General features: G+C 52.7%; 2 protein-coding genes across 2 annotated transcripts; both read right to left on the reverse strand.

The window, feature by feature from the left end:
• Positions 1-130: 130 nt before the first annotated feature.
• On the reverse strand, positions 131-10,355 carry REN (renin). Its single transcript, XM_004282472.3, has 10 exons — positions 10,183-10,355; positions 6,948-7,098; positions 6,269-6,392; positions 5,543-5,661; positions 4,365-4,561; positions 2,528-2,536; positions 1,873-1,992; positions 1,319-1,463; positions 926-1,024; positions 131-301 (listed from the first exon to the last, which is right to left on the reverse strand). The coding sequence occupies exons 1-10, from the start codon at positions 10,260-10,262 to the stop codon at positions 140-142; spliced, it is 1,206 nt and encodes a 401-aa protein (XP_004282520.1). The 5' UTR covers positions 10,263-10,355; the 3' UTR covers positions 131-139.
• Positions 10,356-21,084: 10,729 nt separating this feature from the next.
• On the reverse strand, positions 21,085-23,527 carry KISS1 (KiSS-1 metastasis suppressor). The gene is made up of 2 exons (XM_049696664.1): positions 23,336-23,527; positions 21,085-21,432 (listed from the first exon to the last, which is right to left on the reverse strand). The coding sequence occupies exons 1-2, from the start codon at positions 23,436-23,438 to the stop codon at positions 21,119-21,121; spliced, it is 417 nt and encodes a 138-aa protein (XP_049552621.1). The 5' UTR covers positions 23,439-23,527; the 3' UTR covers positions 21,085-21,118.
• Positions 23,528-25,576: the final 2,049 nt, after the last annotated feature.

Consider the following 25,576-nt stretch of genomic DNA (forward strand, 5'->3'; position numbering starts at 1 on the left):
TGGGGGCAGGGCGCACATCCAGGAGGTGCTCCATGCCCCTGAGTGAGGGCACAAGCACAGGCAGGGGTTGGAGAGTCCCAGAGAGTGCTCTAGCCCTGGGCTAGAGCTGAGGGCAGGACCCGCAGGGCAGCAGAGGGCCTCAGCGGGCCAGGGCAAAGCCAATGCGATTGTTACGCCGATCAAACTCCGTGTAGAACTTGCGGATGAAACTGGCACCCAGGACCCAGACTGGCCCCGTGGGCGGTGGGACGTCCAGACCGTGGAGGGCCAGTGTACACAGATCATCACTATTGTAGGGGTCCTGGCAGGAAGCAAGAGGGTTTCCACACTGCCCAGCTGATAACCACGTTGCCTGACTCCAGCAGCCATCCTCCGCAGCATCCCCCCACCCGTCCCCCATCCACACCGGGCCTCCATCACATGCTGGCCCTTTGAACCATCATGGATCGCACCCCTCCGAGATGCAGGCACTAAGCTGGATGGTGCTAACGATGCGTCAGGCACAGCACTGCCTTCAGGAGCTTACGGTCTGGCAGAGCTTCTGGTCCTAGACAAGGTATTTAACACCTCTAAACCCACGGAACGTAAAAAGCAGGTAAGAGTATAGGAGCATAACATTACTGGGGGCGTTGGATGAGAATGGAGATCAGGAGATGAGCACAGGGATCCTCAAATTTGGCTGCAAGTTGGAATCACCTGGGGAGTTTTGAAAACATTGATGCCCAGGTGCCACCCCCAGAGGTATCAATAGGTATGGGATGTGGCTTATTACTGGGATTTTTAAAAGCTCCCAGGTGACCCTAATGTGCAGCCCAGTTTGAGAACAACTGGTCTAGCAGGTAATCTGTGCATAATGACTTGTCTCTTTTAGAGGGCCCCTGCCCACCCTTCCTCCCTGTTGCCGAGGGGCAGACTAGAGTCTCACCTGTAATACATAGTCCGCGCTGGTGAGCGTGTAGGCTCTGCCTCCGAGGTGGAAGGAGATGTCAGGGAGTGTGGGCACTTGGTTACAGTTCACGACATACTGGCGGTGGGGAGGGTCAAGGGAGCCCCTTTGAGTGTGGGAGGTCCCCCAGCAGACACAGCCCTGTGCTTGTGGCCCGGCCCTTCTCCTGGAGAGGGCTGGGCACAGTCCCCAAGTCCCCAATCCCCTCTCCCAGGGACCAAGGACCAAGCCACACATGGGAAGAATGTGAGAGGCAGGAGAGGAAGGCCTGAAATGGTCTCATTTGGGACCGAATGTTTCCTAGGGTCATTTGGGGGCCTGGACCAGGTGGTGCTCCCCCCACCCCTAGCACCCTCCCCGCCAGCTCCTTACTTCATCTGTGCTCAGCTCCTTGGCCCCCAGGGTCTCCATGAGCAGCCTTAAGGAGCTGGTGGGACCCGAGATGTAAGATGCACCGGTATCCACCACTACCATGCAGCCCTCCTCACAGAGCAAAGTGGTCGACCTCACAGACACCCTGGGGAAGGCCACACAGTCAGACAGACAGATGGACAGCAGGCTGATGGGGCACCACCAGGCTGCATGGCTTTCCCGAGTGAGGGCAGATGATGGGAGGGAGTGCTGGTGGTCCAGTGATTCAGTGAAGGAGGGGTAATGCGTGAGCTGGAAGAAGAGAGGTGCTGCCCCCTCCCTCGGCGTGTGGCTTAGTGACCCTCCGCTTCCTCCCAGTAGGCCCCCTCCCCTCTGAACCATATATCTCAGTGTTCCCCATCCCCGGACAAAGCAGGCAGAGAGCAAGTGTTGGGCAGACCTTAAGAAGCGGCTGCATTAGGAGAGAGGGCAGGATGGTAACCCTGCCCCTTCCAGACCGCACCCACGGCAGCAGCAGCATTTTTAGAGAGTGAGGAGGGTTGAGGATTCCTGACCCTTTCATTCTGATCTGCCAGGAGCCAGTCTTGCTGACGCTCACGTAGTGGAAATCCTCTTGGTAATACTGGGGGTCGCTGCCTCCCAGCACGATCTCTCCCCCCAGCAAGTGGGAATTCCTAAAGGGAAGATCAGAGGCTCTTGGAGACCCACAACCTCGAGACTCAGTAACCCCAGGAACAAGGGAAGTTGGGCACAGGTGCAGGGTGGGGCAGAGGAAGGCGGGGCGGATGGCAAGGCTAGGGAGCTGCAGAACGTGCTGCTTCTCCACCTTTCTTGCCCCTTCCCAAGCCCAGTCAGAGGTGGTTCCAGGATGGTCCGGCTGCGCCCAATAAGGCACCCCCAGAGAGGTCACAGAGAAGGAACAGGCACGCGGACAGTGAGTAGAATGCAAACAAGACACAAATCAGCCCCACCCTCACTTGGGTTCGGGGAGCTGTGTGCTGCGCAGGTGCACGGGACATGGGATGGGCCTCTGGGAGCTGCCGGTGGGGGTGGGCAAGGACATGAGGAGAGCGGGAAGGTGGAGCAGAGAGCTTGGGCCTCCAGGGGAGCCTGGGTCTGCTGAGGTGAGTTTGGGGCAGGTGGCAGGTGTGATTCTGGGCCAGGTGCTCTGGAGGGTCAGGGCCAAGTGGGGGGTTTCCGTCTCCTTACTTGGAATTTCTGCAGAGAAAGAGACACAGCAGAGAGGAAGACTTTGTTTCAGGTGAGCCCCGCCAGCCTGTTGTTTGGCAGGGTGGGTATTACGCACTCTTTTTACCCTACAGGCAATGGAGTCACCAGGAGGTGAAGTCACTTGCCTGAGTGGGGGACTGGAGCCAGGGCTCCTGGTGCCCAATCTGAAGCTGGTGCCCCTTGCTTTCCTCTCCTCCAGGTGGCATGATGCCTCCCAAAGCTCAGGGCCTACCTTAGGGCTGGTTTCCTCTATGTGTGTGTGTGTGAGAGAGAGAGACAGAGACAGAGACAGAGAGACAAAGAGAGAGAGAGGGGATTTTCCAGCATTCATAGTAGACGGCAAGTGTGCATGCACACGGGTGCACAGCGTGTAGGTTGCACGTTATTGGTGCAAGTGCAATTAATTGCATTTTTATAAATCCAGTACATATGCATATGTGCTAGCACAATTTCCCTCTGCCTCTCTCCCCAAACTTCAAGATCTCTCTGGATGTTGCCTCCTTCTCATCCAGTGTAAAGGAAGAGGCAGGCCCTCTCCTCAACAAGGCCCGCCTTCCTCCTGTTTGCTGGGATCCTACTCCCTTCCATGGCCTCCAGGCTCCTATACCCTCAGTTACCTCCTCCTTTTTCCCACATTTTCAACCTGTCACTTTCCACTGGCTTCTTCCTCCACCTGCAAGCACACTCAGGCATCCTCCAGCATTTAAAAACACCCACCCTTCTTTTCCCTGCTTCTCTGTGCAGCTCTGTCTGCACCCCACCTGGCATTCCCTCCCCTGACGAATTTCTCAGGGCAGCCTACATCTGCCTTTGCCTTCCTGACACACATCCACCTCTTCTCTGCTTGCCATCTGCCCTTGCCTGGCCTCTAAAACGCCTCTTCCCAAGACTGCCCCTCACAGCCAATTGGTGGCCTTTTCTCAATCCCTCCCTTTCTCTCATCAAACCAGACACTTCTTTTCATTTCATCTCTGTGATTTCTCTGGACACTGACCCTCCCCTCTGTCCTCGCTGCTACTGGCCTCCTGTTCTCACCGTCATGATCTCTTGTCTCCAGCTCATACAGAACAGCTGAGAGCAGATCACATTTCTGCTCAACAGCTGATAGCAGCTTCCCCAAGATTGGCTGAGCTGCACATAAGCTCAGCCTAGAGTTGAAAGCGTGGAGTTTCAGCCTCATGTCCCCTGTTGTTGCCCATCACGTTGTAATGTTTCTTGTCTTCCCTGCCGGACTGTAAGCTCTGTGAGGGCAGGGACTCTGTCTTGTACACTGTGTTCATGGCTGTACCCCCAGAGCCTCACACAATGCTTGTCATATCAGCGCCCAATATTTGTTGAATCAGTGAATGAGCAGATAAATGAAGGGATTAATGAATGAATGAAGCCAGCTCTCTATGTGAGAGAAGCCAGGGCCCTTACAGGGAGGTCCGCCAGTCACGGCAATGCCTTACTTTCCATCACCCCCACTCTGCATTCTCCTCTTGTTCTAGAGCAGTGCTGAACTGAACAGAAAGTAAAAAAACTTTCCACAAAGACAGAAATGCGCTACACCTGTACTATCCAAAGTGGTAGCCGCTAGTCGCTGTGGCTGCCGAGTACTTGAAATATGTAGTGTGACTAAGGATTTGAATGCCTAATTTTAACTAATTTTAATTTAAGCATTGGCTTCCATATTGGATAGTACAGCTCTAGATATGGATTGAACACCACCTGATCCTGAATACATCAAAATCCTGGCCCAGAACTCTCTTCCTCCTCTCCCAGCTCTCCTGCCTCCTTCCCTCTCCCCGCCTCTGCCCCTGGAGTCCAGGCCTACCTGCTGTAGTAGACAGAGAAGACGTCCTCCTTCAGCACCCTTTGGGAGAGGATGTGGTCAAAGACGGGGGTGACCCCCCCAATGGCCTGTGCAGGGAAGCCCATGCCCAGAACACCATCAAACTTGGCCAGCATGAAAGGTATCAGGGGCAGCTCCGTGACCTCTCCAAACGTCTGTGTGACTGTGATTCCGCCCACCTGTTGGAGGAAGGACCAGAGGAGACCAAGCCCACAGCCTGTACCCTGGCCAGGGTCTGGTCTAGGCTTCCACACTGGGGCCCCCAGGCACACACAGGCCCCAGGGTGTGACAATCTGGGGTAAGACCATTTCATCAACACTACATGCATATCACCTCTCCTAATAAACATGCAGGCGGCAGAGTCCAGAGGGACTGGAAGGGGCAGAGGCGGAGAAGGTGGTATTGCCAAGCAATAGTAGTAGAAGAAAAGATGCCAGGAGCTCCCCAGGGCCCAGCTTTCACATCGGCAGGACTGGGTTTTTGTCCCCTACCCCCAAGATGGGCCAGGGATTTCTCCAGCACAGCCAGGCCTGCCCTTCATGATCCTTCTTCCCTAATTTCACGGACAAGAGGGAGTAAGGGCTCACACTGATTTCCTCTCAGTTCCATATGTACCCTTCCCCTAACTCTGTCAGAGCAGTAGCTGGAGAAACCCAGAAATGGAGGAGGGTCAGGCACAGGCCAAGTGACCGTGAAAACCAGGACTGACATTAATCCCAAACTCTGAACTCAACTATGACCTTAAAACCTAAGCCTGACTCCAAAAGTGACGCTGACCTTAAGGATGACAAGACCCCTGACCCCTGACCCCGGCTCTGACTCTGGATTTCAGTCTAGGGTCTAGTTAAGAGCCCAGTCAGAGCTGGGTGACCTCAGGCAGTTACTTGACTGCAGGCTGTGGGGCTCAGGACAAACCCTATGAGTGCATTAGATGGAAAGGCCTCCACAGATCACCCAGGTTGAGCCAGGAGCTCAGCTCTGCTCTGCCCCAGGTGCTTTGCAGCTCTGGAGAGAAGTGGCAGAGGAGGGTGCTCTTCAGCTCTCCGGGCTCCAAGGTGGACGGGCCTGCACCTTCCCCAACCACAGGCCCTAGGGTGGCAGGAGACGTCTAGGGACAAGAAGGGCAGGAGGTCAGATGACCTGGGATGGCCTCACTTACAGTCACCAGGTCCTGGCTCAGGAAGCCTTTGACCTTCCCAGATCCATAGTGGATGGTGAATTCCGTCCCATTCTCCACATAGCTGGAGGATTCCGAGGAGTCGTAGAGGCTGTGAATCTCTGGCAGGGAGACATAGGCTCAGGGCCAAGGGAGGCCCAGGCAGGGGGCTCGGGGGCAGGCACTGGCTATGGCCCATGCGTTGAGGCCTGAGTGCAGAGACAGGGTGGCCCTGAGCTTGGAGGCTTGGAAAATGTGTTTCATCAATCAAGGACTGTGTACCTCGGGCCCCTGTAATGTGCTCATGTCTCTGAGAATTTTGTCTCAAATGAAGTATTTTAAAGTAATTGCTAACACTAGGGTGGGGAGAAGATTCTGGTCACAGTAAGCATTCAGTAAGTTCACGGAGGGTAAGGACGGCAGAGCCCAGGAGCCTGGGATGGGTCTGAGGATTCAGTCCTCTCCCAATCTCAGGAGGAGTGAGAAATGGCTTTCTGGGTGGGCTGGGGGCTCCTGGAGCCTGCTTTTTTTTTTTTTTTTTACCTTGGTGGCCATATAAGAAAAATGGGGGACATTTTCTTCTTCTCTCTTCTCAGGGGCAGTGGGAGCAGAGGCAGAGAGGAAGCAGCTCAAGTGGTAGCAGGAGGGATTTAACTGGGTGTGAGGTGGGACTGCCCAAGCATGACAGGGCAGGGGCTTTGAGGAGGCACCCCAGGTCCCGGGTCTCACCACAGGCCGTGTAGAGAGGGCTGCACTTGGTGGAGGGCACCCAGAGGTTGGCTGAGCCCGTGTCAAAGATGACTTTGAAGGTCTGTGGTGGGGTGCCAATGCCGATCTCGCCATAGTACTGGGTCTGCAGGGATGAAACGAAAGAGGTGGCTTGAGGGGCTTGGGGAGGCTTGGGACTTGGGGTCTTGCCTGATACCCCCTTGGCACTTGGGGCCAGATCAGGCAGATCACGCAGCCTCTCTGGGCTTCCATTTTCCAGCAGGGATGGGGTGGGAGGCTTAGCACTGTCTTATGACTTCCCAGGAAGTGGGAGGCTCGATGAGACAAGAGGGCAAAATAAAAGTACTGCAAATGAAGCAGGAAGGTGCCCCAAGCCTTAAGGAACCACGGATGCAGTAAGTAGTCAAGCTGCACTGAGCCTGGTCACAGAAACCTGCATCTGAGGTCATACACCCCTCCTGCCCACCCCTGACACCTGGGCTTGGGGCCCAGAGCCTGGATTCCTGAGTTCCAAACCTGACCCTGCCTCTGGGCTCCTTCCCGCCCTCTGTGCCTCAGGCTTTCCAGCTGTGAAATGGGAATTTCGTGAGGTGCTCAGAAAGGGCAAAGAAAGCCTTAGGCCTGAGAGAAAAAGGAGAGGGCAGGTGGTGGGGGCCAAGGGACCGAGCTGGGCACTCACATCCAGGTAGTTGGTGAGCACCACAGGGGAGGTGCGGTTGCCAAAGGAGAGTGTCTTGGTGAGCTGGCTCCACTCAGCACCCAGCCTGGCCACGTCCACGCCTCGCTCCTTCAGGCTTTCCCAGACGGAGGGCATTTTCTTGAGGAAGATCCTGGCCCGTGACGCAGTAAGAAAAAGTACAAGGGCTCTGTCCTGCCCCATAATAATGGTAGAGTTCCAGAAGCTTCTGATACAACTATCCCTAACCTTAGCCCAGGCACCTAAGAATCACTCTTGAGCCCTTAGGCCTCTAAAGGAGAATTTACAAACCTCCATGGTCACCTACGCTGGTATTAAATAACCCTCAGCTAACTCCTCCTGTTGTCTAATTTTGATCCTTATCACTGCAAGGCCATTTGTTCATTCGTTCATTCCGTAATCACAGGTTGAACACCTACCCTGTGCCTGCACCGTGCTGGATACTAGGATATAAAGATCATCACTGCCTTCAAGGAGCTCCAGCAGTCCAGGAGACAGAGGAGGAAACAGCACTGACTTCCCCTCTAAGGAGATGAAGGCTGGGAGTGCCCCTCTCAAGGCGGGGCAGGAGGGGGCAGTGCCACATGGGGCCTGCAGGTGGCAGCAGACACCCTCAGTGGCCTGTGGGGGCTGTGGGATGCTGCGGGCGGGCGCCCAGCCAGGACCGTGGGGTGGAGTGGACCGATTGAACTGGGTGCGGTGGGGGAGAGGTGGGCGTCTCCAGAGTGCCTGTGCAGCCTGTCCTTGGAAAGATGTGCCTTCTGAAGCCTAAGTCCCAGTCCCTCGGCTTCTTGTCCTGACACTTTCCTATCAGCTTTGGGAGGCAGAATTAGACCTGGGAAACTCACAGCACACTGAGCTGCCACCACATGAGTGCCAAACACTGTGCACGCCACCCCACCCATGTAAGCCTCATGACAACTCTGCAAGCTGGCTGTCGTTATCCTCACTTTATGATAAGGAGTGAGGTGCCTCAGAAGCGATGCAGCAGACATTTAAAGCGGCGTGATCGGCCCTGTTTCCCATATAGGGTCCCCTGGGCTCTGACACAAAGGCTGTGTGCCAGAGGCTGGAGGATGTCCTGAGCTGTTGGTGGGGGGTCCCAGGGTTGCAGCCCAGTGTCTGGAGTATCCCTCTTTCTTATTCTGTACTTGGCACTATCCTTTCCTGCTCACACCCCATGTATTCTGTGTACCCCATTATGCCCACAAACATGAAGGCAACTTTCACGCTTGTCGATATATTTTAACGGAAATGACTTGTCAAATTCATAACATAGTCTGCTCTTCAACAAAGTATTTCCACAATTATGATCTTCTTTGATTCTCAGCCATCTCATGAGCTGGGTAATTTTACTATTCTCATTTTACAGATGGGAAAATGGAGGGGCAGAGAAGGCTTGACCCCAAGGAGGGCTCATTTTCCACTATTTACTATGAACAACCTCAGCTCTGGACCTTTACTTTTACCTTTCTCCTTTTTAGAACGCCCCTTCCTTCTCGCCTTCCCCTTCCCTCCCCACACCCCAGCACGTTCATCCTTGGAAGCCTAGCACGCACACCCGTCCCGTGCCCGGGAAGCTTGCCCCATGAACTCCCTCCACAATGGCCTCACCTTTGCTTGGGCTCCTGCTCTGTTTTCGCGGGGTGCTCACAGCCAGCACTGCACAGCCTCATGCTGCCTGGTGCCAAGGGCATAGTGGTTGTGGGGACATGCTTGAATCTCTTCCTACCAGCGTGATTCTGAGCAATTTACCTAACGTCTCTGGGCCTTTCCTGAGCTCGCATTAACTCCTCTGTAACAATGGACTGAATGGTAGTACCTACCACGGAGAAGCACTTTGCAGATTAAGCAAGCTGCCCACTGCTCGGTAAGTAAAAGGCATTTGTGTATGTAAAAGGCAAGGACACACCTTGAGAATGGGGTCTGCTGTTTGGATCTCTCAAAGAGCCTTGCATCATGCCCTGCACATGGCAGGTAGCAAAATTCCTGTAAGTATGTTTTAAAAGCCTGACTCCCTCTTCACCTTGGCCCAATTCCATTCTTCTTCTCTTTCTGAAGAGAACAAGGGAGAATGTTTCCACCTTTCCCTGCCTTTATCCTGGGTGTGGGGCCGCACTCAGGCACACGCTGCTGCTGGGAAGCCCCCCGCTCTCTCACACCATGCCCCCAACCCAGCAGCTACTCTCCATGAGCCTTGGAGCAGGGGAAACCAGCTTTGGAAACAAAAGGCCCAGTGCGTGCCCAGGCTCAGCCTCTTACTTGCGACCTCCGGGAGCCTCAGTGTCCCCAGCTGCAAAATGGGACTGCTGAGTTGTTTGGAGGATGATTTGAGATGAGATACGGGAAACGATCCTGTGAATTCCTCAGCATTTTACAGACTTAGCAACTATTACTGTTATTAAAACCTGCCCTCTTACCTTCAGGTCTTCTGGTCCCATCTGCACTCCCCAACCTGAAACCCTTTCTCCACAGGCCCCCCACCCCCCTGCCTCTCCCCTTCTGCAGCCTTGAAGAATTGCTTGTTCCCACAGGGCCTGGCACCAAACATGGATGTTAGGTCTCTCTCCTCCCACCTTTGGGCTGCCTTAAGCCTTTCTTTTAACAGTTGTGATAATCAACCTGGAGTATGATAGCAGCTGGGTTTTTACAGCGTGCCTGCACCAGGCCGAGGGATTTACATGCAATATCTCATTCAGTCTTCAAAGCAGCTCTGTAAAATAGGTGTTTTAAAAATGGTAAACTGAGACCTGGAGAGGTTCACTGTCTTGCCCGTGGTTCCAGAGCTAGTTGGCTCTGCTAGTGGAGCAGAATTTAAACCAAGACTACCCAGTTCTGGAAGCCTTGCATTTAATCACTGTGTTGTGCTGCTTCCCTGGTAGACTTAACTGTACTGCACCCTTCTTAGTAATTAGGCTGTGAGGTCCTGAGGGGCAGGGAGTATGTCTCAGTCATCCCTGGGTGCCCCCACTGCCTAGCATGGTGATCTATGCAGGAAGTGAAAGCTCTGGTCAGGGATCAAAAGACACTGCTTCCAGGCTTAACTAGTGCCACTGCTGGCTGTGTGATATTGGGCGAGTCACCTGACCTCTCTGAATGGAACCATAAACCTTGCTGCCCTGCTGGTGGTGAGGACTGGGTGACATCACATATCTGAAAGCCTAGGTGTTAGGAAAATGAGGATCCCTTCTCCCCTGCCACCCTCTCTCCCAGTTACCGTCTGAAGGTGCCAGTGTCTGCGGGGAGACCGAAGGTGCAGGAGCCCCAGAGCACCAGCAGGAGTCCCCAGCGAGGCATTCTGCTCCACTGGTCCACGCTTCCCGTGGGTCCACGCTTTGCCTGTGTCCCAGCTCTCTCTGGGATCCACTGAAGGACCCTTCTCCTTTTGTACGCTCCACACTTGGGATGCCTGCGATTCTGCTCTGCCCTAATTTATTACCGTGGGGCAGATGGCAGGGCAGCCAGTAATAAATCCCTCCGTGGGACTGAGCTAAGTGGGTGAAGGGTGATCAGGCTTCTGACGCGGAGCAGGGGGGCCAGAGGAAGGAAGGTTGTGGGAAAGCAAGGCTGTGCCCAGTGACGCCAGTAGCCCTGTCTCGGCCTGGCCCTGTGACCCCTCAGGGAAGACAGAGGCTGATGAGAAACAACACTGCTAGGGGACAAGGGCAGGGCTGGGACAAGCATGGAACCCGGGTTTCCAGTCCCTCAGCCAGTCTCCCTCACCCCTTGCCTTTGTAGCTCTGTCTTCTGGGTTAACCTTGGCCGTGCCCCTGCCTAGCTTCTCCTAGGCTGCCTCTCAGTGTTCCCATCTGGAACATGGGTGACCCCTCCTGGCTCGTTCCCTGACAGAGCCAGATGCTGCTTCCCTCCACGTCTCCGTCGGCAGTGGCTGTTTACGGGAAAGTGCAGCACAGCCCTTCCTCTGGAAGTAGGCACCTGGGGGCAGGGGGCGTGTGTCCATCCTCAGTTGACCTGGTATTGGTGGAAGGGAATGGCAGCCCTGGGGATGTGGGGAGGCTTCTGCCAAAGAGCGAGGTGGGGCAGCTGTTCTTCCAACCCCTCCTCCTCTTTCTGCTTGGCCTTAACTCCTCCTTTCTGGGCTCTGTCTCTGCCCCCTTCCCTTTTTCTTGTAGCTTACAAGCAGTCAAGGGCAGCTCACCACACACTCACCTGGCCCCTAAATCCCAGGATGGGTGCGATTTATTCAGCTTAGGATGTCCTCTCCTGGCTTCTCCCTGCTCACTCTTAGGGCCCACTTCCAATATCACTATCTCCTCCGTGAAGCAGGCGTGGATTCAGCCTGGAATTGACTGTCTCTGCTGGGGGCTCCCACAGTGCAGACACGAGCCTTCTGTGAGAGCATAGACCTCAACTGTCCTGTCTCGGAATTATTTCTGTGTACATCTGCCTCTCGCCCAGAGTGGTGCTTAATACTCATCAAATGAGTGCCCGGTGAACCGTGATGAGCAGTGCGAGAAGCCCTGGCATCGCTGTCAGGGACCCGGCTTCTAGTTCTGACTCTACCACCAACTTGCTGTGTGACGTGGGAACCCCTTCCCCTCTCTGGGCTTCAGTTCTCCAATCTGGAAGATGAAGCAGCTGCTGGGTGGCCCCAGGGCACCCTCCTGGGTAGACACTCTAGTATCCCAGTCCTGTGTATTCAGGGCACTGCTCTCTGCACCGACTGTGGGCAGTAAGAATTTAACCAGAGGCGCTAATCTCTGTTACCAACATGTTGTCTAATTAATGCATTTGGATCTCTGAAATTATAACACCCTTACCAAGTGATGGGAGAATTCGGTGTTTCTTGGTATAAACTCTCACTGGAGAATTCTCAGGCCCTGTGGTTGGCATTGGGGGAAGCATTTGAGGGCAGGGGAGAACTTTTAAGAACACCTCAAAGTGGGAACATCTCTCTTGTCATATTGAATAAATATTTATTAAGCATCCCTGTAGGTCTCGGTGCTCTTTCATTTATTAGCAAGTATCCACTGAGCATATCTTATATATTAGACACTTTTCTAGATGCTGGAGTTACAAAGGTGACAGAAACGAACACCATTGCTTCTGCACAGCTCTGTGAAGTGGGGACCCTCTGCTCAAATAGGAAGCTGAGGCTTCAGAGAACTTAGGGAAGGACAAGCTGAGCGCTTTGCCTTGTGACTCCGGGCTCCTTTCTGGGGCTGCGTGTGTCACAGATGATCGGCAGAGCCAATGGGATGCGAAGGAGAGGGGTGCTGGGCTGTGGCTGAGTCTGCCAAGCCCACAGAGCTTTCTGTGGGGGTGAGGGAGCTCTTCAAAGCCCCGTCCTCACTGCAGTTTAGATGCCGGCACAGCGCAGCAGGACCCTCACCCGTATTTCAGGCCAGTACTCAGGACTCTTCTATGGCAAAGGCAGGGCTGGGGGTCCCAACAGCCGGCCAAGCCCTCTGTGGCCCCAGGTACTCTCCAACCAAAAATGCCCTTCCTGCCCACATCCCTGTCTCCTGCCAGTGGGTGCAGCACATGTGAGTACTGACCCTGGGACCAGCAGTGGGTACAAGTGTGAATAAGAAGAGTGAATAACTTCCCCAGGAAAGACACAACTGTCAAACTATAGACCAGAGTTGCAGGGACCAGAGGATGGTCTTCTCACGCGCTGCTCTCAGCCCACCCCCTCAACTCCTGTGGGGCTCAGATCCTGAGACCAGACACTGGGTATCACATCCCATCAAGACTGTGGCCTGGACTCACAGTGAGCAGGGATCCTGAAATCAAGCCGTGAAGGTTCGTGGAGGGCAGCTCTGCAGAAGCTTAGCTGGGAGAGAGAAGCCCCAGGGATCATAAAGCCCTTGAAGGTTCTTCCACAGAAATTGGAGTCAGACCCGTTTGTACAGCCTCACTGTACAGAGCTGAGGCCCTTAAAGGGTGGCAGGGAGAAAGAATCCGGTTTTAGTTCCGTTCTGAGGAAGAACTGTCGAGCAGTCAGCACCCAGTGAGAGCGAATGCCCTGCGCGCGGTCACCTCCGACCCTGGGACAGTCCGCTCCAGTAATTTTTGGGATTCTGTGTGTCCTGACTCCCTGCCAGGTGGCCCAGCCTGTTACTCCTCGTTTTCCCTGTCGGGTGAGGATGACTGGAAGGCAGGTGGAACTCCATGAGAATCTCCCTCTGAACCTGGGCCTGCCGGTGCCCTGGGCTGTGGGAGGGAAGGCGCGTGGGTAGGGACCTTTCCCGGGTTATCTCGCAGGCCCCATCAGCCCAGGGGTCCAGTGTTCCTCACAGAAGCCCCCCAGGATCCCACGTCGAGGCCCCAGGCTGCGTCACCTGAGGTCGGGGAAGCAGAGCTGGAGGCAAAGGGAAGGGCTGGGCCGCACCTGCCCTTTCCCCTGGGGCAGACCCGTGACGTGAGAACCAGTCCGGAGAAGCATAAATCCCGCCTGGGTCCCGTCCTCTCCTCTCTCTTCAGATCCCACGCTGGGTGTGCAGAGTGGGGGGCAGGGGCGTTCAGAGGGGTGGTGGGGCTCTGGGAATCTCTCAGGAGACAAGTGGTGCTCAGGGTTTCTCTAAAAATGCCCCCAAATCCCACTTTGCTCCAGGATAATGACCCCAAGGAGTTTTGGGATTGTGACCAGGACTGGGAGGGACCAACGGAGGTGAAGTGTGGAGGGAGAGAAGGCTGTGTGGTACCAAGAGGCTGATTTTTGCTACTTTGAAAGGAGCATGGATTTATTTCCACCAGCATTAGTTTAGTGGAAAGTTCTTGCCATGGCCACTGCCCTGGGGAAGGTGGCAAAGAGATCAGACTCACTGAGGCTTGGAATTGGGGAGCTAAATATCTCTGGGCCGATACTGCTTCTGTTCATAAAAAACAAACGGGAAAGCAGGAAAAAAGATAAAAATGGACACGTCTTTTCTTCACCTGTATTCCTCCCCGTGTCACGCTTAACTCCCCAACCCCGGAGGGCCCAGCTGCTTCCTGGGAGGAATTTTTCAATCAGACGGGAGCACTGAGCTTGCAGAGATGAGCAGCTGGGGCCTTGAGAGGAAAAAACAGACCCGGAAAGGAGTTTAATAACCAGCCAGGGCTGCCTTGTGTGGGTGGACCCTCCAGAGGGAATAATTACTTGGAAGGCATTGGGGCTGGGACCGGAGCGTCTTGGAGCTGCGGGGTGGAGATGCAGGGAACCAAGTGTCCTTAGCTGGTTGTTCTGGGGGCCTTGGAGGAACAGGAATTCAGCCACAGGGTTGGGGTGATCCCAACCTGAGGCCTGCTCAAGTGGTGGCCCAGGAAAATTGAAGGCAGGTCACCCGGGTCTTGGGAGCTACAAGCACCTGGGGGGAGGACAGGATTGGCAAGGGGGTGGGGAGCTTGGGGGGAGAGCTTGGTCAAAGGAATACTACTGAAATGAGATGCACCCAATGTAGTGGGACCAGACAGCATAGCCTGAGGCATGAAAGCTCGAAACATAATAAACTGCTTTTCCCCAGATGGCACTGGTGGTCTGTTTCATTATCAAACAAAGCTTAAACTGGAAGGTCCCTTTTCCAGAGGAGGGGTCACGGTGGGGCAGCTCAGTGGAGGCTGTGTGTGTTTGTGCTGTGTGGCGGGTGGTGATGCAGGGGCAGTGGTTCTGATGCGAGGGTGCTAGGGGTTTGTGCGCTAGAGTGTCACCAGCAGAAGTATAGGGAAGTGGTTGTATCCCGAGAACATTTCCTAGAAAATGGACCCCTTTCTTCCTTTCTTCTCGCTTTCCTTTTTTATCAGAAAGATAAATACTCACGGGGTTTTTAAAAAATTTTTTTTAATTTATTTTTTTATACAGCAGGTTCTTATTAGTTATCCATTTTATACATATTAGTGTATTATGTGGTGGTGGTGTGAATTGGGAGGTTGGGATTGACATATATAAATACTCTAGTTTTAAAATCCAGTAGAACTCAGAGGCTTTTAAGGATAACCAGCATCTCCAATCCTGCTCTACAGAGGCGACGCCTTTCAACTCTCTCAGCTATTTTGCTATTGATGGCTGTCCATATTCCTAAAGGTTACGCTTAAACTGCCATTTCTTAATTTTTCAGTTTTATTCATTATTTCTTCTTCTTTTATGGTAATTAAGGATTTCTCTCTCTTATGCTCCGTCCCTCCAACTTTGGCAAAATCAAAAGCCAGTACTTAGATTATTATAATTAAATTTACATTCATGGTGTATTACACTGACATTTCTTTGTGTAATTTTTTGCTTTCCATTAAGTTCATCATTGGTCCTGCCCCTTTCCCACTCCTTGTTTTTCTGTGCCCAGCTGTTCCACACCCCCTTCCGCCTGGTGTGATGCTCAGGTAACGCACCAGTGGAATTTTCTCCTGGGGGCTCGGTGCTCCTGGGGGATCTCTTTGCTGCTCTCCTCTGTGGCTTCCTATGTCCAGGTTCTGGGGTTTTCCTCTTTCTCAGGTGACACTTGTATTTAGGTGGAAGATGTGTTCCGAAGCTTGCTGAGAAAGGGTGCAGGAGAAGTAAACACTTGGAGTCCTGGCAGGTCTAGAAATGTTTCCATTCAACCCTTACTCTTTAGAGTTTGCGTGTGAATAGAATGCTAGGTTGAAACTTGTTTCCCCTCTGAAATTAGAAGTTGTTTTTCCAATATCTTCTGATTTTAACAAGTCTGGTGCAACTCTGATTCCAGACTCTTCTGTGGTTTGATCTCTAGTGGGTTTCACCCCCTTTCCTTACCCCTGGCACGGGTCTTCTTCCATTCATGTGCTTCATCCACGTAATGGATGCCCTCAACCTGGAAATTCGTGTCCTTCCGTTCTGGGAAATCGTCCTGCATTAATTCTTTGGTCATTTCTTCCCTTCCATTTTCTCTTTTTCTCTCTTCAGGAACTCATACTAGTAGGATATTGCAACTTCTGTTTGTTTTCTAAGTTTCTTATATTTTATCTCCTGATTTTTTTTTTTGTTGTTCTACCTTCTATGAGATTTCTTTAACTTGACATTCCAACTCTTTTATTTCTTAAAAAAAAAATTATCTCGTAATTTTAACCTCTGAAGGCCCTTTCTTATTCTTTGATTATTCCTATGTTTATTGCAACCACTACTTGGTTGTTTGTTTTTTAATTAATTTATTTTTATTTTTGGTGTGTGGGTCTTCGTTTCTGTGCGAGGGCTTTCTCTAGTTGTGGCGAGCGGGAGCCACTCTCCATCACGGTGCGCGGGCCTCTCACTATCGCGGCCTCTCTTGTTGCGGAGCACAGGCTCCTGATGCACAGGCTCAGTAGTTGTGGCACACGGGCCTAGCTGCTCCGTGGCATGTGGGATCTTCCCAGACCAGGGCACGAACCCATGTCCCCTGCATTGGCAGGCAGATTCTCAACCACTGCGCCACCAGGGAAGCCCCCACTACTTGTTTTATGAGTGCAAAATTTTCTCTTATGCCCTCTGAGCATTTTTTTTTAAATTTTTTTTTCCCTCTGAGGATATTAATTACAGACTAATTTTTTTCTTGGTGTCTCTGGTTTCTCTGTGTTGTTTGCTTTGGTCTTCTCTTCCAAACTAGAGGTTTTATTCAAGCTCCTGGGACAACTTGGCTCTCCATTCAGGGCTAAGGCAGACAGGTGGAGGGGCCTAGAAACTCGGTATGCAGGGGCAAGGCTCACAGCTGGTGTACCCCACTCTAGATGGGGGCTTTGAGCAGATTTTCCCTGGAGCACTGCCATAAAATGAATGTTTGTGCCCCCCAAAATCATATGTTGAAATCCTAATCTTCCATGTGATGATATTAGGGAGTGGGGGGCCTTCATGGGTGATTAGGTCATGAGGGTGGAGCCCTCATGAATAGGATTAGTAGCCCTTATAAAAGAGACCCCTGAGAGCTCTCTGCTCCTTTCTGTCACGTGAGGATACAACAAAAGCATAGCCATCTATGAACCAGAGAGCGGGCCCTCACCAGGCCCTGAATCCGGGGTCCCTTGATTTTGGAATTCCCAGCCTCCAGAACTGTGGGAAAGAAATTTCTGTTGTTTATAAGCCACCAAGTATGTGGTACTTAGTTAAAGCTGCCCAAACGGACAAAGGTAGGTACCCTTCAGTGGCAGTATTTGTCGGTCTTTTCTTTGGGGCGTTCTCTCTCCCATTTGGGGAGGTGGTCCTTGTGCCCTGCATTCTGGGAAGAAACTGGGAAAGGGCTCACCCAGGCAGACTTTCACACAGTCTACTCTCTTTTTTCTCTCTTGTCAGACACTCTCTTTATCCCCATCCTCATTGTGCTTGTGACCCCCTGACTAGAGGTCTCTACTGAATCCTCGAGAGAGAAAGCCTCTAGCTTCTTCCTCATGGGGGAGCAGGGTAGCCAGGCTGTGTTAGCTGGAGACAGGGGACTCAGGAAGTCTACCTTCTCCATGTAGAGATTTCCAGCCAGTCCCCTGTTTTCAGTCTAGAATTCATCCCAGGTAGCTCCAAGTACCGAGACTTGGTCCTTGGGGTGAATCAGTTATGGCCCTTCAGTAGACCTTTTTGCTGGCTTTGAGGTTGTAGCTTCCTTCATTCTGCCAAGCCCTCCATCTAATTTCCATCTTCAATATCTGGTTGTCATTTCTCATCTGCTGTGGTTTCCTTTCCCTTCTCTTTGTCCTTGGGAGTCTATTCCTTCCTTGTTCCTTTGCTATCTTTTAAGGGGCTTAGGGTGTGAGCAGACATGACTGTGTCAGAAGTGGTACCTTTAAACATTTTGTGAAGGTAACATGCGGATGAGACTGTTGTTAAGACTCTATTGGACAGATAATAGAGAAAATATAGGTAAGCAAAACCCGAGAAGAGGATGAAACTGGGGGCTCTTTGTTTTGCTCTGGCTTTCCCAACAACCAAAACCAGTCCTGCTGGCCTCCAGGCTCCCTGCTCTGAGCTGAGTATGGAAGCCTGTTGGGCTCTGATGTTTTAAAATGGAAGAAGGGCGAGGAAGGGCATACTAACTCCCCTGGGACTTGACATCTTTTGCCTCCCTATGACCAAGTCTGGACCTGGGGAAGCTGCTTCCAGAGAAAGGAGACAGACAGGGGCAAAAGTCAGATGCCTGACCCCAAACAGGAGGTTTGAGGGGAGGAGACCTGCTCTGGGGATTGGTAACCTCACCTGTGTTGTCATTAAAGAAGTTGGAGGGGCATCGGGATAGAGTTACATTGGCTGCCAGAGACCTGTTACCCAAGACAAATCATTCAGGAAGAGGGTTGGCTCTGCCACACAGCAGGGACAGAGAAAAAGGAAAGACTGTAGCGTGTAGGAAGATTATGATACGTGGAATTAGAATGTGAGAGTCTCACTCTGGGCTCTCTAACTTGCCAGCCAACCTTGGGCGCACCACTTGACTTCTCCAAGAATACTGCCCACCTCTTGCTGTTGTTGTGAGGTTGAAATGGAGTAGCCCTGTGCTTGGCACACTACAGGACTAAAAAATTGCTTGTTAATATATTACTAGTGATACTAGAGGCAGAAATCCCCCTGCATCCCTCCCACCCCCGCCCTCCATATTCCTTTGCTTAGGGGCATGAGAGCACTTCCCTAATAGTGCAACAGACTTACCAAAATGGAAGGAATATGGAAAGAGATGCTCCTACCTCCCATTCCCCAGGGAAGGATGCCCAGGTCCCCCTGGTTTCTTGCCCCTTGGGGACTGTCTAGAGTTCCCAGGAAGGACTGGGTTTGAGAGACCCTAGGCAGTCCTACCTCCAAGTCTTTGGGCTCTGGTGCCCTAGCTCTCTGAGTCCACCCAGAAGTCTTGGGAGGTAGATGGGAGTCCCTGGGGCCCCTCACAGCCTGTACCTTCCCTCCAATCAATTCAGAGTCAGGCTGGGAGCCTCATGAAACCAAAAACCCCTTCACCCCATGGAGATCCCCATCCCTTGACAGCACATGGGGTCAAGAACTGCAAAGCCTGGAGTCTCACAGGCACAGTCCTGGGCAGGAAGACCAGGACAGGTGGATCCAGCTCTTCTGCTACCCACTGAAGCAGCTAGAACAGAGATCCTGGAGAGCACTTGGGTTGCAGTGGGAGCTAGTAAGGCCTGAAATGTAGTTAGAGGGGCCACACCACACACAGCGTCACACAGACACACGTATGTTTCTCACATTTACCCCTCTTACACATACCTTCTCACACACAGGCCTGCTTCTTATACCAGAGAACACATTTCACTCTCCTGCCCCTGAAGCAACATACACACACACACACACACCCCTGCCTCCTATCTGCCTAAACTTGAGGTCATGAGGAGAAGTTAGGGGAGATCACAGGAAATTTTGTAAAATTAGGTTGGCTAAGAGCAGATTTTAGAGATCCATTAGCTTCTTCCTACGCATAGACTTCATCAGAGAAAGGATTGGTCCAGGGAATAGGAGAATAACTCACTTAACAAAATAGCTATTGAGTTTATGATTCCTCTCCCAGAGGTACAGGGACACACACCCCAGGTCGTTTGGGGGATGAAATATCAACAGCATCACCCTGTCATGCATGCTAGGACATGAGCTCACAGCAGTACCAATAATTTGAGAGATCCTGGAGGACGGTTTCAGAGTAGAGATGGGGGTAGGCCAGGTTGTCGTGTTCCCATAGCAGCCTATCTCATTGCCATAGCAACAAGATTCTGCCTCCATTCTATGGAGTCCTGGTTTCTGTAATGGGTGGAACACTGGTGTTTCATGGAGTCGTGGTGGACCACACAATCCTTCTAGGAAAGAACATTTCCGTTCTAAACCAAGCAAGGTAGGGACTTCCCTGGTGGTCCAGGGGCTAAGAATCTGCCTTCCAATGCAGGGGACATGGGTCTGATCCCTGGCTGGGGAACTAAGTTCCCAATGCCCCAGGGCAACTAAGCACGTGCGCTGCAACTAGAGAGAAGCCCGTGCTGCAACGAAGAGCCTGCGCACCGCAGCGAAGACCCAGCTCAGCCAAAACCAAGCAGGGTACGCGTAGCGTGAGGCTGTCAAGTAGGGCTGGTTTTCTTGTGGGCTTAGAAGCCTAGAATTCCTGGAGTTTCCCAACTGACAAGCTCTACTCCTTCCTACAGCAGTTTAAACTCCCCAGCTATTGGGGGCCCCCAGGAATGTCCCCACAAGGCAGGTTGACCATTCCTGATGTTCACCACAGCTGACTCAGATGGAAACCCTGCCACGTCAGAGAGGTGTGACAGTGCAATGGGGAAGCCAGGAGCCTGAAATGGCTTGCCACTCATTGGCTGTGTGCCTTGAGTGAGATATTTATCTTTCTGAACCTCAGGATTCTCACTTGTGAAAATGGGGTTAACGCATGCTCAGCCCCCTGGGTGGTTCAAAGGACGTAGAGAAGTGATGAACATAAAGCACTGGACCCATCCAGGGTTTCCGGGGGGGGGGGGGGGGCGGGCGGGGAGGGGGTGATTGGCAGATGGATGGCCCAGTGCACTGCTGACACTCCTTGCGCATGGAGTGGGGCTTCAGTGTGGTTGTGGCCAAGCACCCCAGTGGAGGTCTGACTGTGGAGCTAAGGTGTTATTTAAACCTCAGTGGAGGGGGCAGTGGTTGGCATCATCTTCCAGATCAGGCTGTCCGACTGGCTAAAAACTTCCCTGGGAAAGGGGAAGGTACTTAAGCCATCTGCCTTCCCCTGGCCTAGATCAGTGCTACTCAAAGTGTGGGTGTCGGCTCATGGCCCTCTGAAAAATGTTGGTTACCCATCTGCAGTGACATAGGTCTAGGAATTAAGAGAACATCTTCAGAAATTTTTATAGCTATTTGATATTGCAGTAACACCACCCAAGCAGCATCCAATTTGAGCTTCTTTTTAGTTATTTTTAAAAGTCTTATAGAGATTCAGTGTGTGTGTGTGTGTGTGTGTGTGTGTGTGTGTAAAAGTACCCATCTGCCCCGAATTGGGGGAAAAAACAACTTGGTCCTTTACCTCTAGTTTTAAAATCATTGACCTTGATAACACTAAAGCCTTCTTAAAACCAGCTGAAGATCCAACTGAGAGAGAAGGGGAACAATCTCATCCGCGCCGCTTGCAAAAATTAGCCACGGATCACAAGCAGGTGAGACGGCAGCATTTCCTTTATTGCTTCAGGAAAAAAACTGCAGGCCCCTCCCACTGCCCCGCCCCCAGCCCCGGCCCCGATTTGGAAGGTCTAAGGCCGCACCTCCGCGCTCAGCCCCGCCCGGCGCCTTGGCCGCGGCTGCCGGGCGGCGCAGTGTGTCGCTTTCCGTAACGTAGACCGAAGGAGTTCCAGTTGTAGGCGGACAGGTCCTTCTCCCGCTGCACCAGCACCGCGCCGCGCGGGGCGGGGATCAGGCGACTGCGGGGGGCGCACAGGCCCGGCAGCTGGGGCCCAGCGGAGCTCTCGGGTGGAGGGCACAGCGAGGCCCCCCGAGGGCTCGGCCCGGCAGCGGCGGGCTTCCTCTCCGCGCACCGCGGGCTCTGCGCCCCGGAGGCCAGGAGCGCCGGAGGTCTGAGCCGCGGGCCTAGGACAGAGCCACAGGGAGAGGCTGACGTGAGGCCGGGGCCCGGGAAAGACGGCTTTGGAACACCTACTCACATCCCCATCCTCTGCTTCCCTTTTGTTCCTTGACCCCCTAGGAAGCTCAGAGCTCCAAGCTCAGCAGCATCTTAGCTTGGGTGGTTAGGCCATTTGCTCCTCCTTCCTTCAATATAGCTTTGATTTCACATGTTTTACAGAATTGTCTTGAATGTCTTTTATATTGATTACTTTTTTTTTTTTAGGAAGCAAGCAGGGTAGAGCTTGGAAATAAAGAAAACTCAAGTATTTGCTGGACACCCAGCTTTGCTCCTCTTCGTGGCCCTCTGGCTGGCCCGCCTGTGCATCAGGCTCCCACTAGACTGAGCTCCTAGGGCGGTTGGGGCCATGTTCATTCATCTCTGAGTCTCTCAGAGTCTTGAAAACAGTGCCTTGCACATACTAGGGCCTCAAAAATGCTTGTTAAATATATAAAAGCTAATGAAAGGCTCGTAGTTACAGAAATGAAGCAAGTGAAGCTAAGACCATTGTGCCTCCACACCCCCAACAAGTGTGACCCCTAAAAGGCTACATAAGGGCTTCAACAAAGAAGGGAAATTATCTGGGTCACCTCAACCAGCTCACCTCTCCCACTCCAGGTATAATCTTTCCCCTTCACACTGAGGGTTAATGAGGCTAATTTGGAAGGCACTCCACATGCAGGCTCATTAAGTGCACTATACCTTTTAGCAGTAAAGTAGTGCAACTAGCTCTCAGGAGACAATGACCCCAGCAAATTGTGGCAGGAGATCAGTGGAAATGAGGTCTGGGGTGTGAGTGGGTGTGTGTTGGGTGGAGGGTAGTTGGCTTTGAGCCCTGCTCTTCAGTGCCCTGGCATACTCTGGAGAAAAGCGGGCATGGTCCAGAGTTAGTTATAATCTTCCTAGGAGGGCCCTGGGCCTGGCTGAGATGGAAGAGACAATGACTTCCTTTCTAGCTATAGCCACCATCCCAGCAGGAGGATCACTGCTTAGGCTATTGTTTTTAGCATCACCTAAGCTTTTGCCAGAAAGAGCTAAGAGCTCAATGTCTCCAGGGCAGTGATGATGTTATACTCTGGGGGATCCTCCCTCACCCAGAAAGAACACCCGATCCCAGGAGAGAAGACACACTTGGCAAGGGACACCCAGGGCCATGTTCTCTTTGCTTTGGGATAGCTTATGGGCACAGTGATATCTTGTGTATAGAGAGAATGCTGCAAGTTCCAGAGCTAGAGGAACTGAGGTCCCCAGAGGCCAAGCTGACCACCCAGCAGTGTTAAAGCCCCCTCCTGACTTGGGGATGAGCACCATCCTAGCTCATGCCCTGTAGAGGGCACTCTTTGGGAGCTCAGTGCCTGCTGGGTTTCTGCAGCATTGGATTGAGTGACTTCGGGAACGTTTCTTTACCTCTTTGGGCCTCAGTTTCTCCAGCTCATCAGTTTCACAATGAACTCATAATGTTGACAGATATTAAGGATCTGTCCTTTTGTGTAGGCTATTTTTTTTTTTTCAAATTTCCCATAAAGGAACTGAGGTCACTGGTAAGACAAACTTGCATAGTAAATTCCTTCCTAGCAGATCTGCACAGAGAGGTGGTTGGCGGAGAGCAGAGAAAACCATGCAGGAGCTCGGTGGTTAACAAGCACCTGAACCTGGGTGAGCCTCCTGATGTCCGTAACAGTGGCAAGACATTCCTGCTTGCAAGGTTAGCGAGGTCCCTAAACGTGTTGCATGTATCAGTCTTAGGTTTCCATTAAACGCAGCTTTAAATTCACGTCACGAGACTAGCCACATCTGAAGAATATGGTAACTCTCATTTTGCAACAACTCACTTGCTCCCTCCCACCCTTCTTCCCAGACAACACATACCTGTGGCTCTAGGGTTCTCCATGGGCGTCGCCTTTTCTAATGTCTCCCTGAAGGAGACGGCACAGAGGAAAATCGTCAACTGCCAAGAAACCAGCGAGTTCATCGTGGTCCCGGAAGTGTCCTGAGACCAAGACAGAGAGAGGGCGGAGGGGCTAGGTTAGGCACGCCCTCTGGGCTGGGTGATGGGGCAGATCCCAGCATGAAGTGGGGCCCTTGGAAGGAAGGAGACAGCCCCTGCCCTTGGAGGCCCTCAGTGGAGGGATGAGGCTGAACAGACACAGCACGGAAATGGGACTGAGACCACTTGCACCGTATCGTCCAAGCTGAACTCATGCTGGGTGAGAATCATAGGGAGGGCTTCCTGCAGGTGAGGCCAGTAAGGTTAGGAAGGAAGGAGAGAAGGAAAGAAGGGAGGGAGGGAGGGAGGAAGCATCCGTATCAGTGGAAGGGGCAGGACTGCTTGGGTTGGAAAATGGCCGGGATTCTGAACCTCAGGTTTGCTTGAGAGGAATGTTGGAGAAACAAGGAAGGAGATGCAGTGTGGCAGTGAGCAGGGAAAGGTGAAGTGAAGTGGGGCAAGGAGTTCCACTGAATGGAGGACGCTGAGGTCCCCACCTGCTCTCTGGAGCCTGGGAGCAGGTTCTTCTTCCCTCCATGCTGGGCTCTGCATAAATGACAGCTTTCTGTGCTCCACTCTCCCCACTAGAATGTGCCTTCCTGAACCTGGCCCAGTTCCCTCCTGCTGTAATGGGAACTTAATTCCTTTCCTTTTTCAAGAAAAATGAAGAAAGAGGCAATCATCTTGCTTGCTCTCATAACCCTTCATAGCCTTGAAAACCGTCATTAAATTGTCTTATTGCCTGTAATTCAGGAAAGAGAAAAAAACTTTCCCTGATATATCAGGTCAACTGTCTCCATATTCTATTCCCCGTGGTCTCTGAGAGGATATGAATATAATCGACTTCATGATTTTGGCTGTTGAGGTGGGAGCTGTGTGCTCTGACCCCCTCTTCATCCCCTTTCCCCTCTCATCCCCACCACCGCCCCCCCAGCTCTTCCAGCTCCCAAGTCTGATTTCTCTTTGAAAAAGTCACCAGGCATTTTGAGACTGTCCAAACATGATTAAAGACAAATTGGTGGAGAGCCAGGCAGCACTGCAGGCTGAGCAGAAGGCAGTGGGTGCCAGATCTAAAGGCTCGCGCCTCCCTCTGTGGTCGAGCGGTAAGGGGGCAGGGCGGGGGGACTATAATTTGTGCCCGTCAGCTCCTAACGGTGGCTCAGCCCCATCCGTCCCTCTGTTGTGGCCCCCACTCCCCTTTCCTCTCCCTGCTCCAACCGGGACGCAGGCACGGGGTAGAGTAAGAGTGGGATTAGGAGGACTCAGATCTATAGCCACAGCTCCACCCTCCCTCCCTGTGAGACAAGAGCAAGTCACCTCCCATCTCTAGACGTCATTGCTCCGTGTATAAAATAAGAGCATTGAGTCAGACTGGCCACCGACTGTCCCCTCAGATGGTCACTTATCCTTGCAGACTTTGACTCTGTGACACCCTGAAACCCAGACCATGGCTTTCTGCACCTGCCTTAAGGCCTGGGGCAGGGCATGGAGTAGAGAGAGGATCAGTCCACTAGAGAGAACGTGTAAAACCATTTCTTTCATGGCTTCAGACCATGGATGCACTGGGTCCAGGTCAGTTCAGAAATCATTCCTGATCGCAGCACCTGGTTGGCGCTATGGGTGCACAGGTGTGCTAAGACGCAGGGTTGCTTCCCCCAGGCCCTCCCCTGGGATCTAGCACAAGAAATGGAGTCGTAATCAGAATCATCTCAGAATAACATGGTAAATGAGAGGCTGGAGGCACGTGAGCACAGGGTGGGTGGGGAGGCCTGAGGGTGTGTCAGAGCCCATGGGAGCCTGATGTGGAGGGTCCAGGCAGGCTTTCTGCAGGGGGTGGCACCTGAGCTGAGTTTCTGAGCACTGACGGCAGTCCCAGCAAGGGAGCTGGAGCTGGGTGTGGAGGGAAGTGCAGGCCCTCCAGCCTGCCAGGAGGGTGAAACTTTGCTGGAGAGAGAGTGAGTGATGAGGCTGGGGAAGGGGCCACCAGGGGAATGTGTGTAGATTAGCGTTTCACATGGAGCATTCAGGCTGCTCTTCAGAAGCAGGACGGTGAGTGGGGAAGGAGGCAGAGGGCAGGCTGTGTGGTTAGAAGGTAGTGTTCCTTCTTCATGCTCCTCTCACCT

The sequence above is a fragment of the Orcinus orca genome, chromosome 1, assembly GCF_937001465.1.
Source record: "Orcinus orca chromosome 1, mOrcOrc1.1, whole genome shotgun sequence".
NCBI lineage: Eukaryota > Metazoa > Chordata > Mammalia > Artiodactyla > Delphinidae > Orcinus > Orcinus orca.

Bases quoted from the DNA above. Each gene is read 5' to 3' on its own strand.
- REN (XM_004282472.3), bottom strand. From the start codon at position 10,262: ATGCCTCGCTGGGGACTCCTGCTGGTGCTCTGGGGCTCCTGCACCTTC. The intron at 4,562-5,542 runs GTAAGTGAGGCC...TTCCTCCAACAG, and splicing joins TGAGCCAGGACCTGGTGACT to GTGGGCGGAATCACAGTCAC. The intron at 1,025-1,318 runs GTAAGGAGCTGG...CCCCACCGCCAG, and splicing joins AGGAGCTGAGCACAGATGAA to TATGTCGTGAACTGTAACCA.
- KISS1 (XM_049696664.1), bottom strand. From the start codon at position 23,438: ATGAACTCGCTGGTTTCTTGGCAGTTGACGATTTTCCTCTGTGCCGTC. The intron at 21,433-23,335 runs GTATGTGTTGTC...GCTCTGTCCTAG, and splicing joins GGAGAACCCTAGAGCCACAG to GCCCGCGGCTCAGACCTCCG.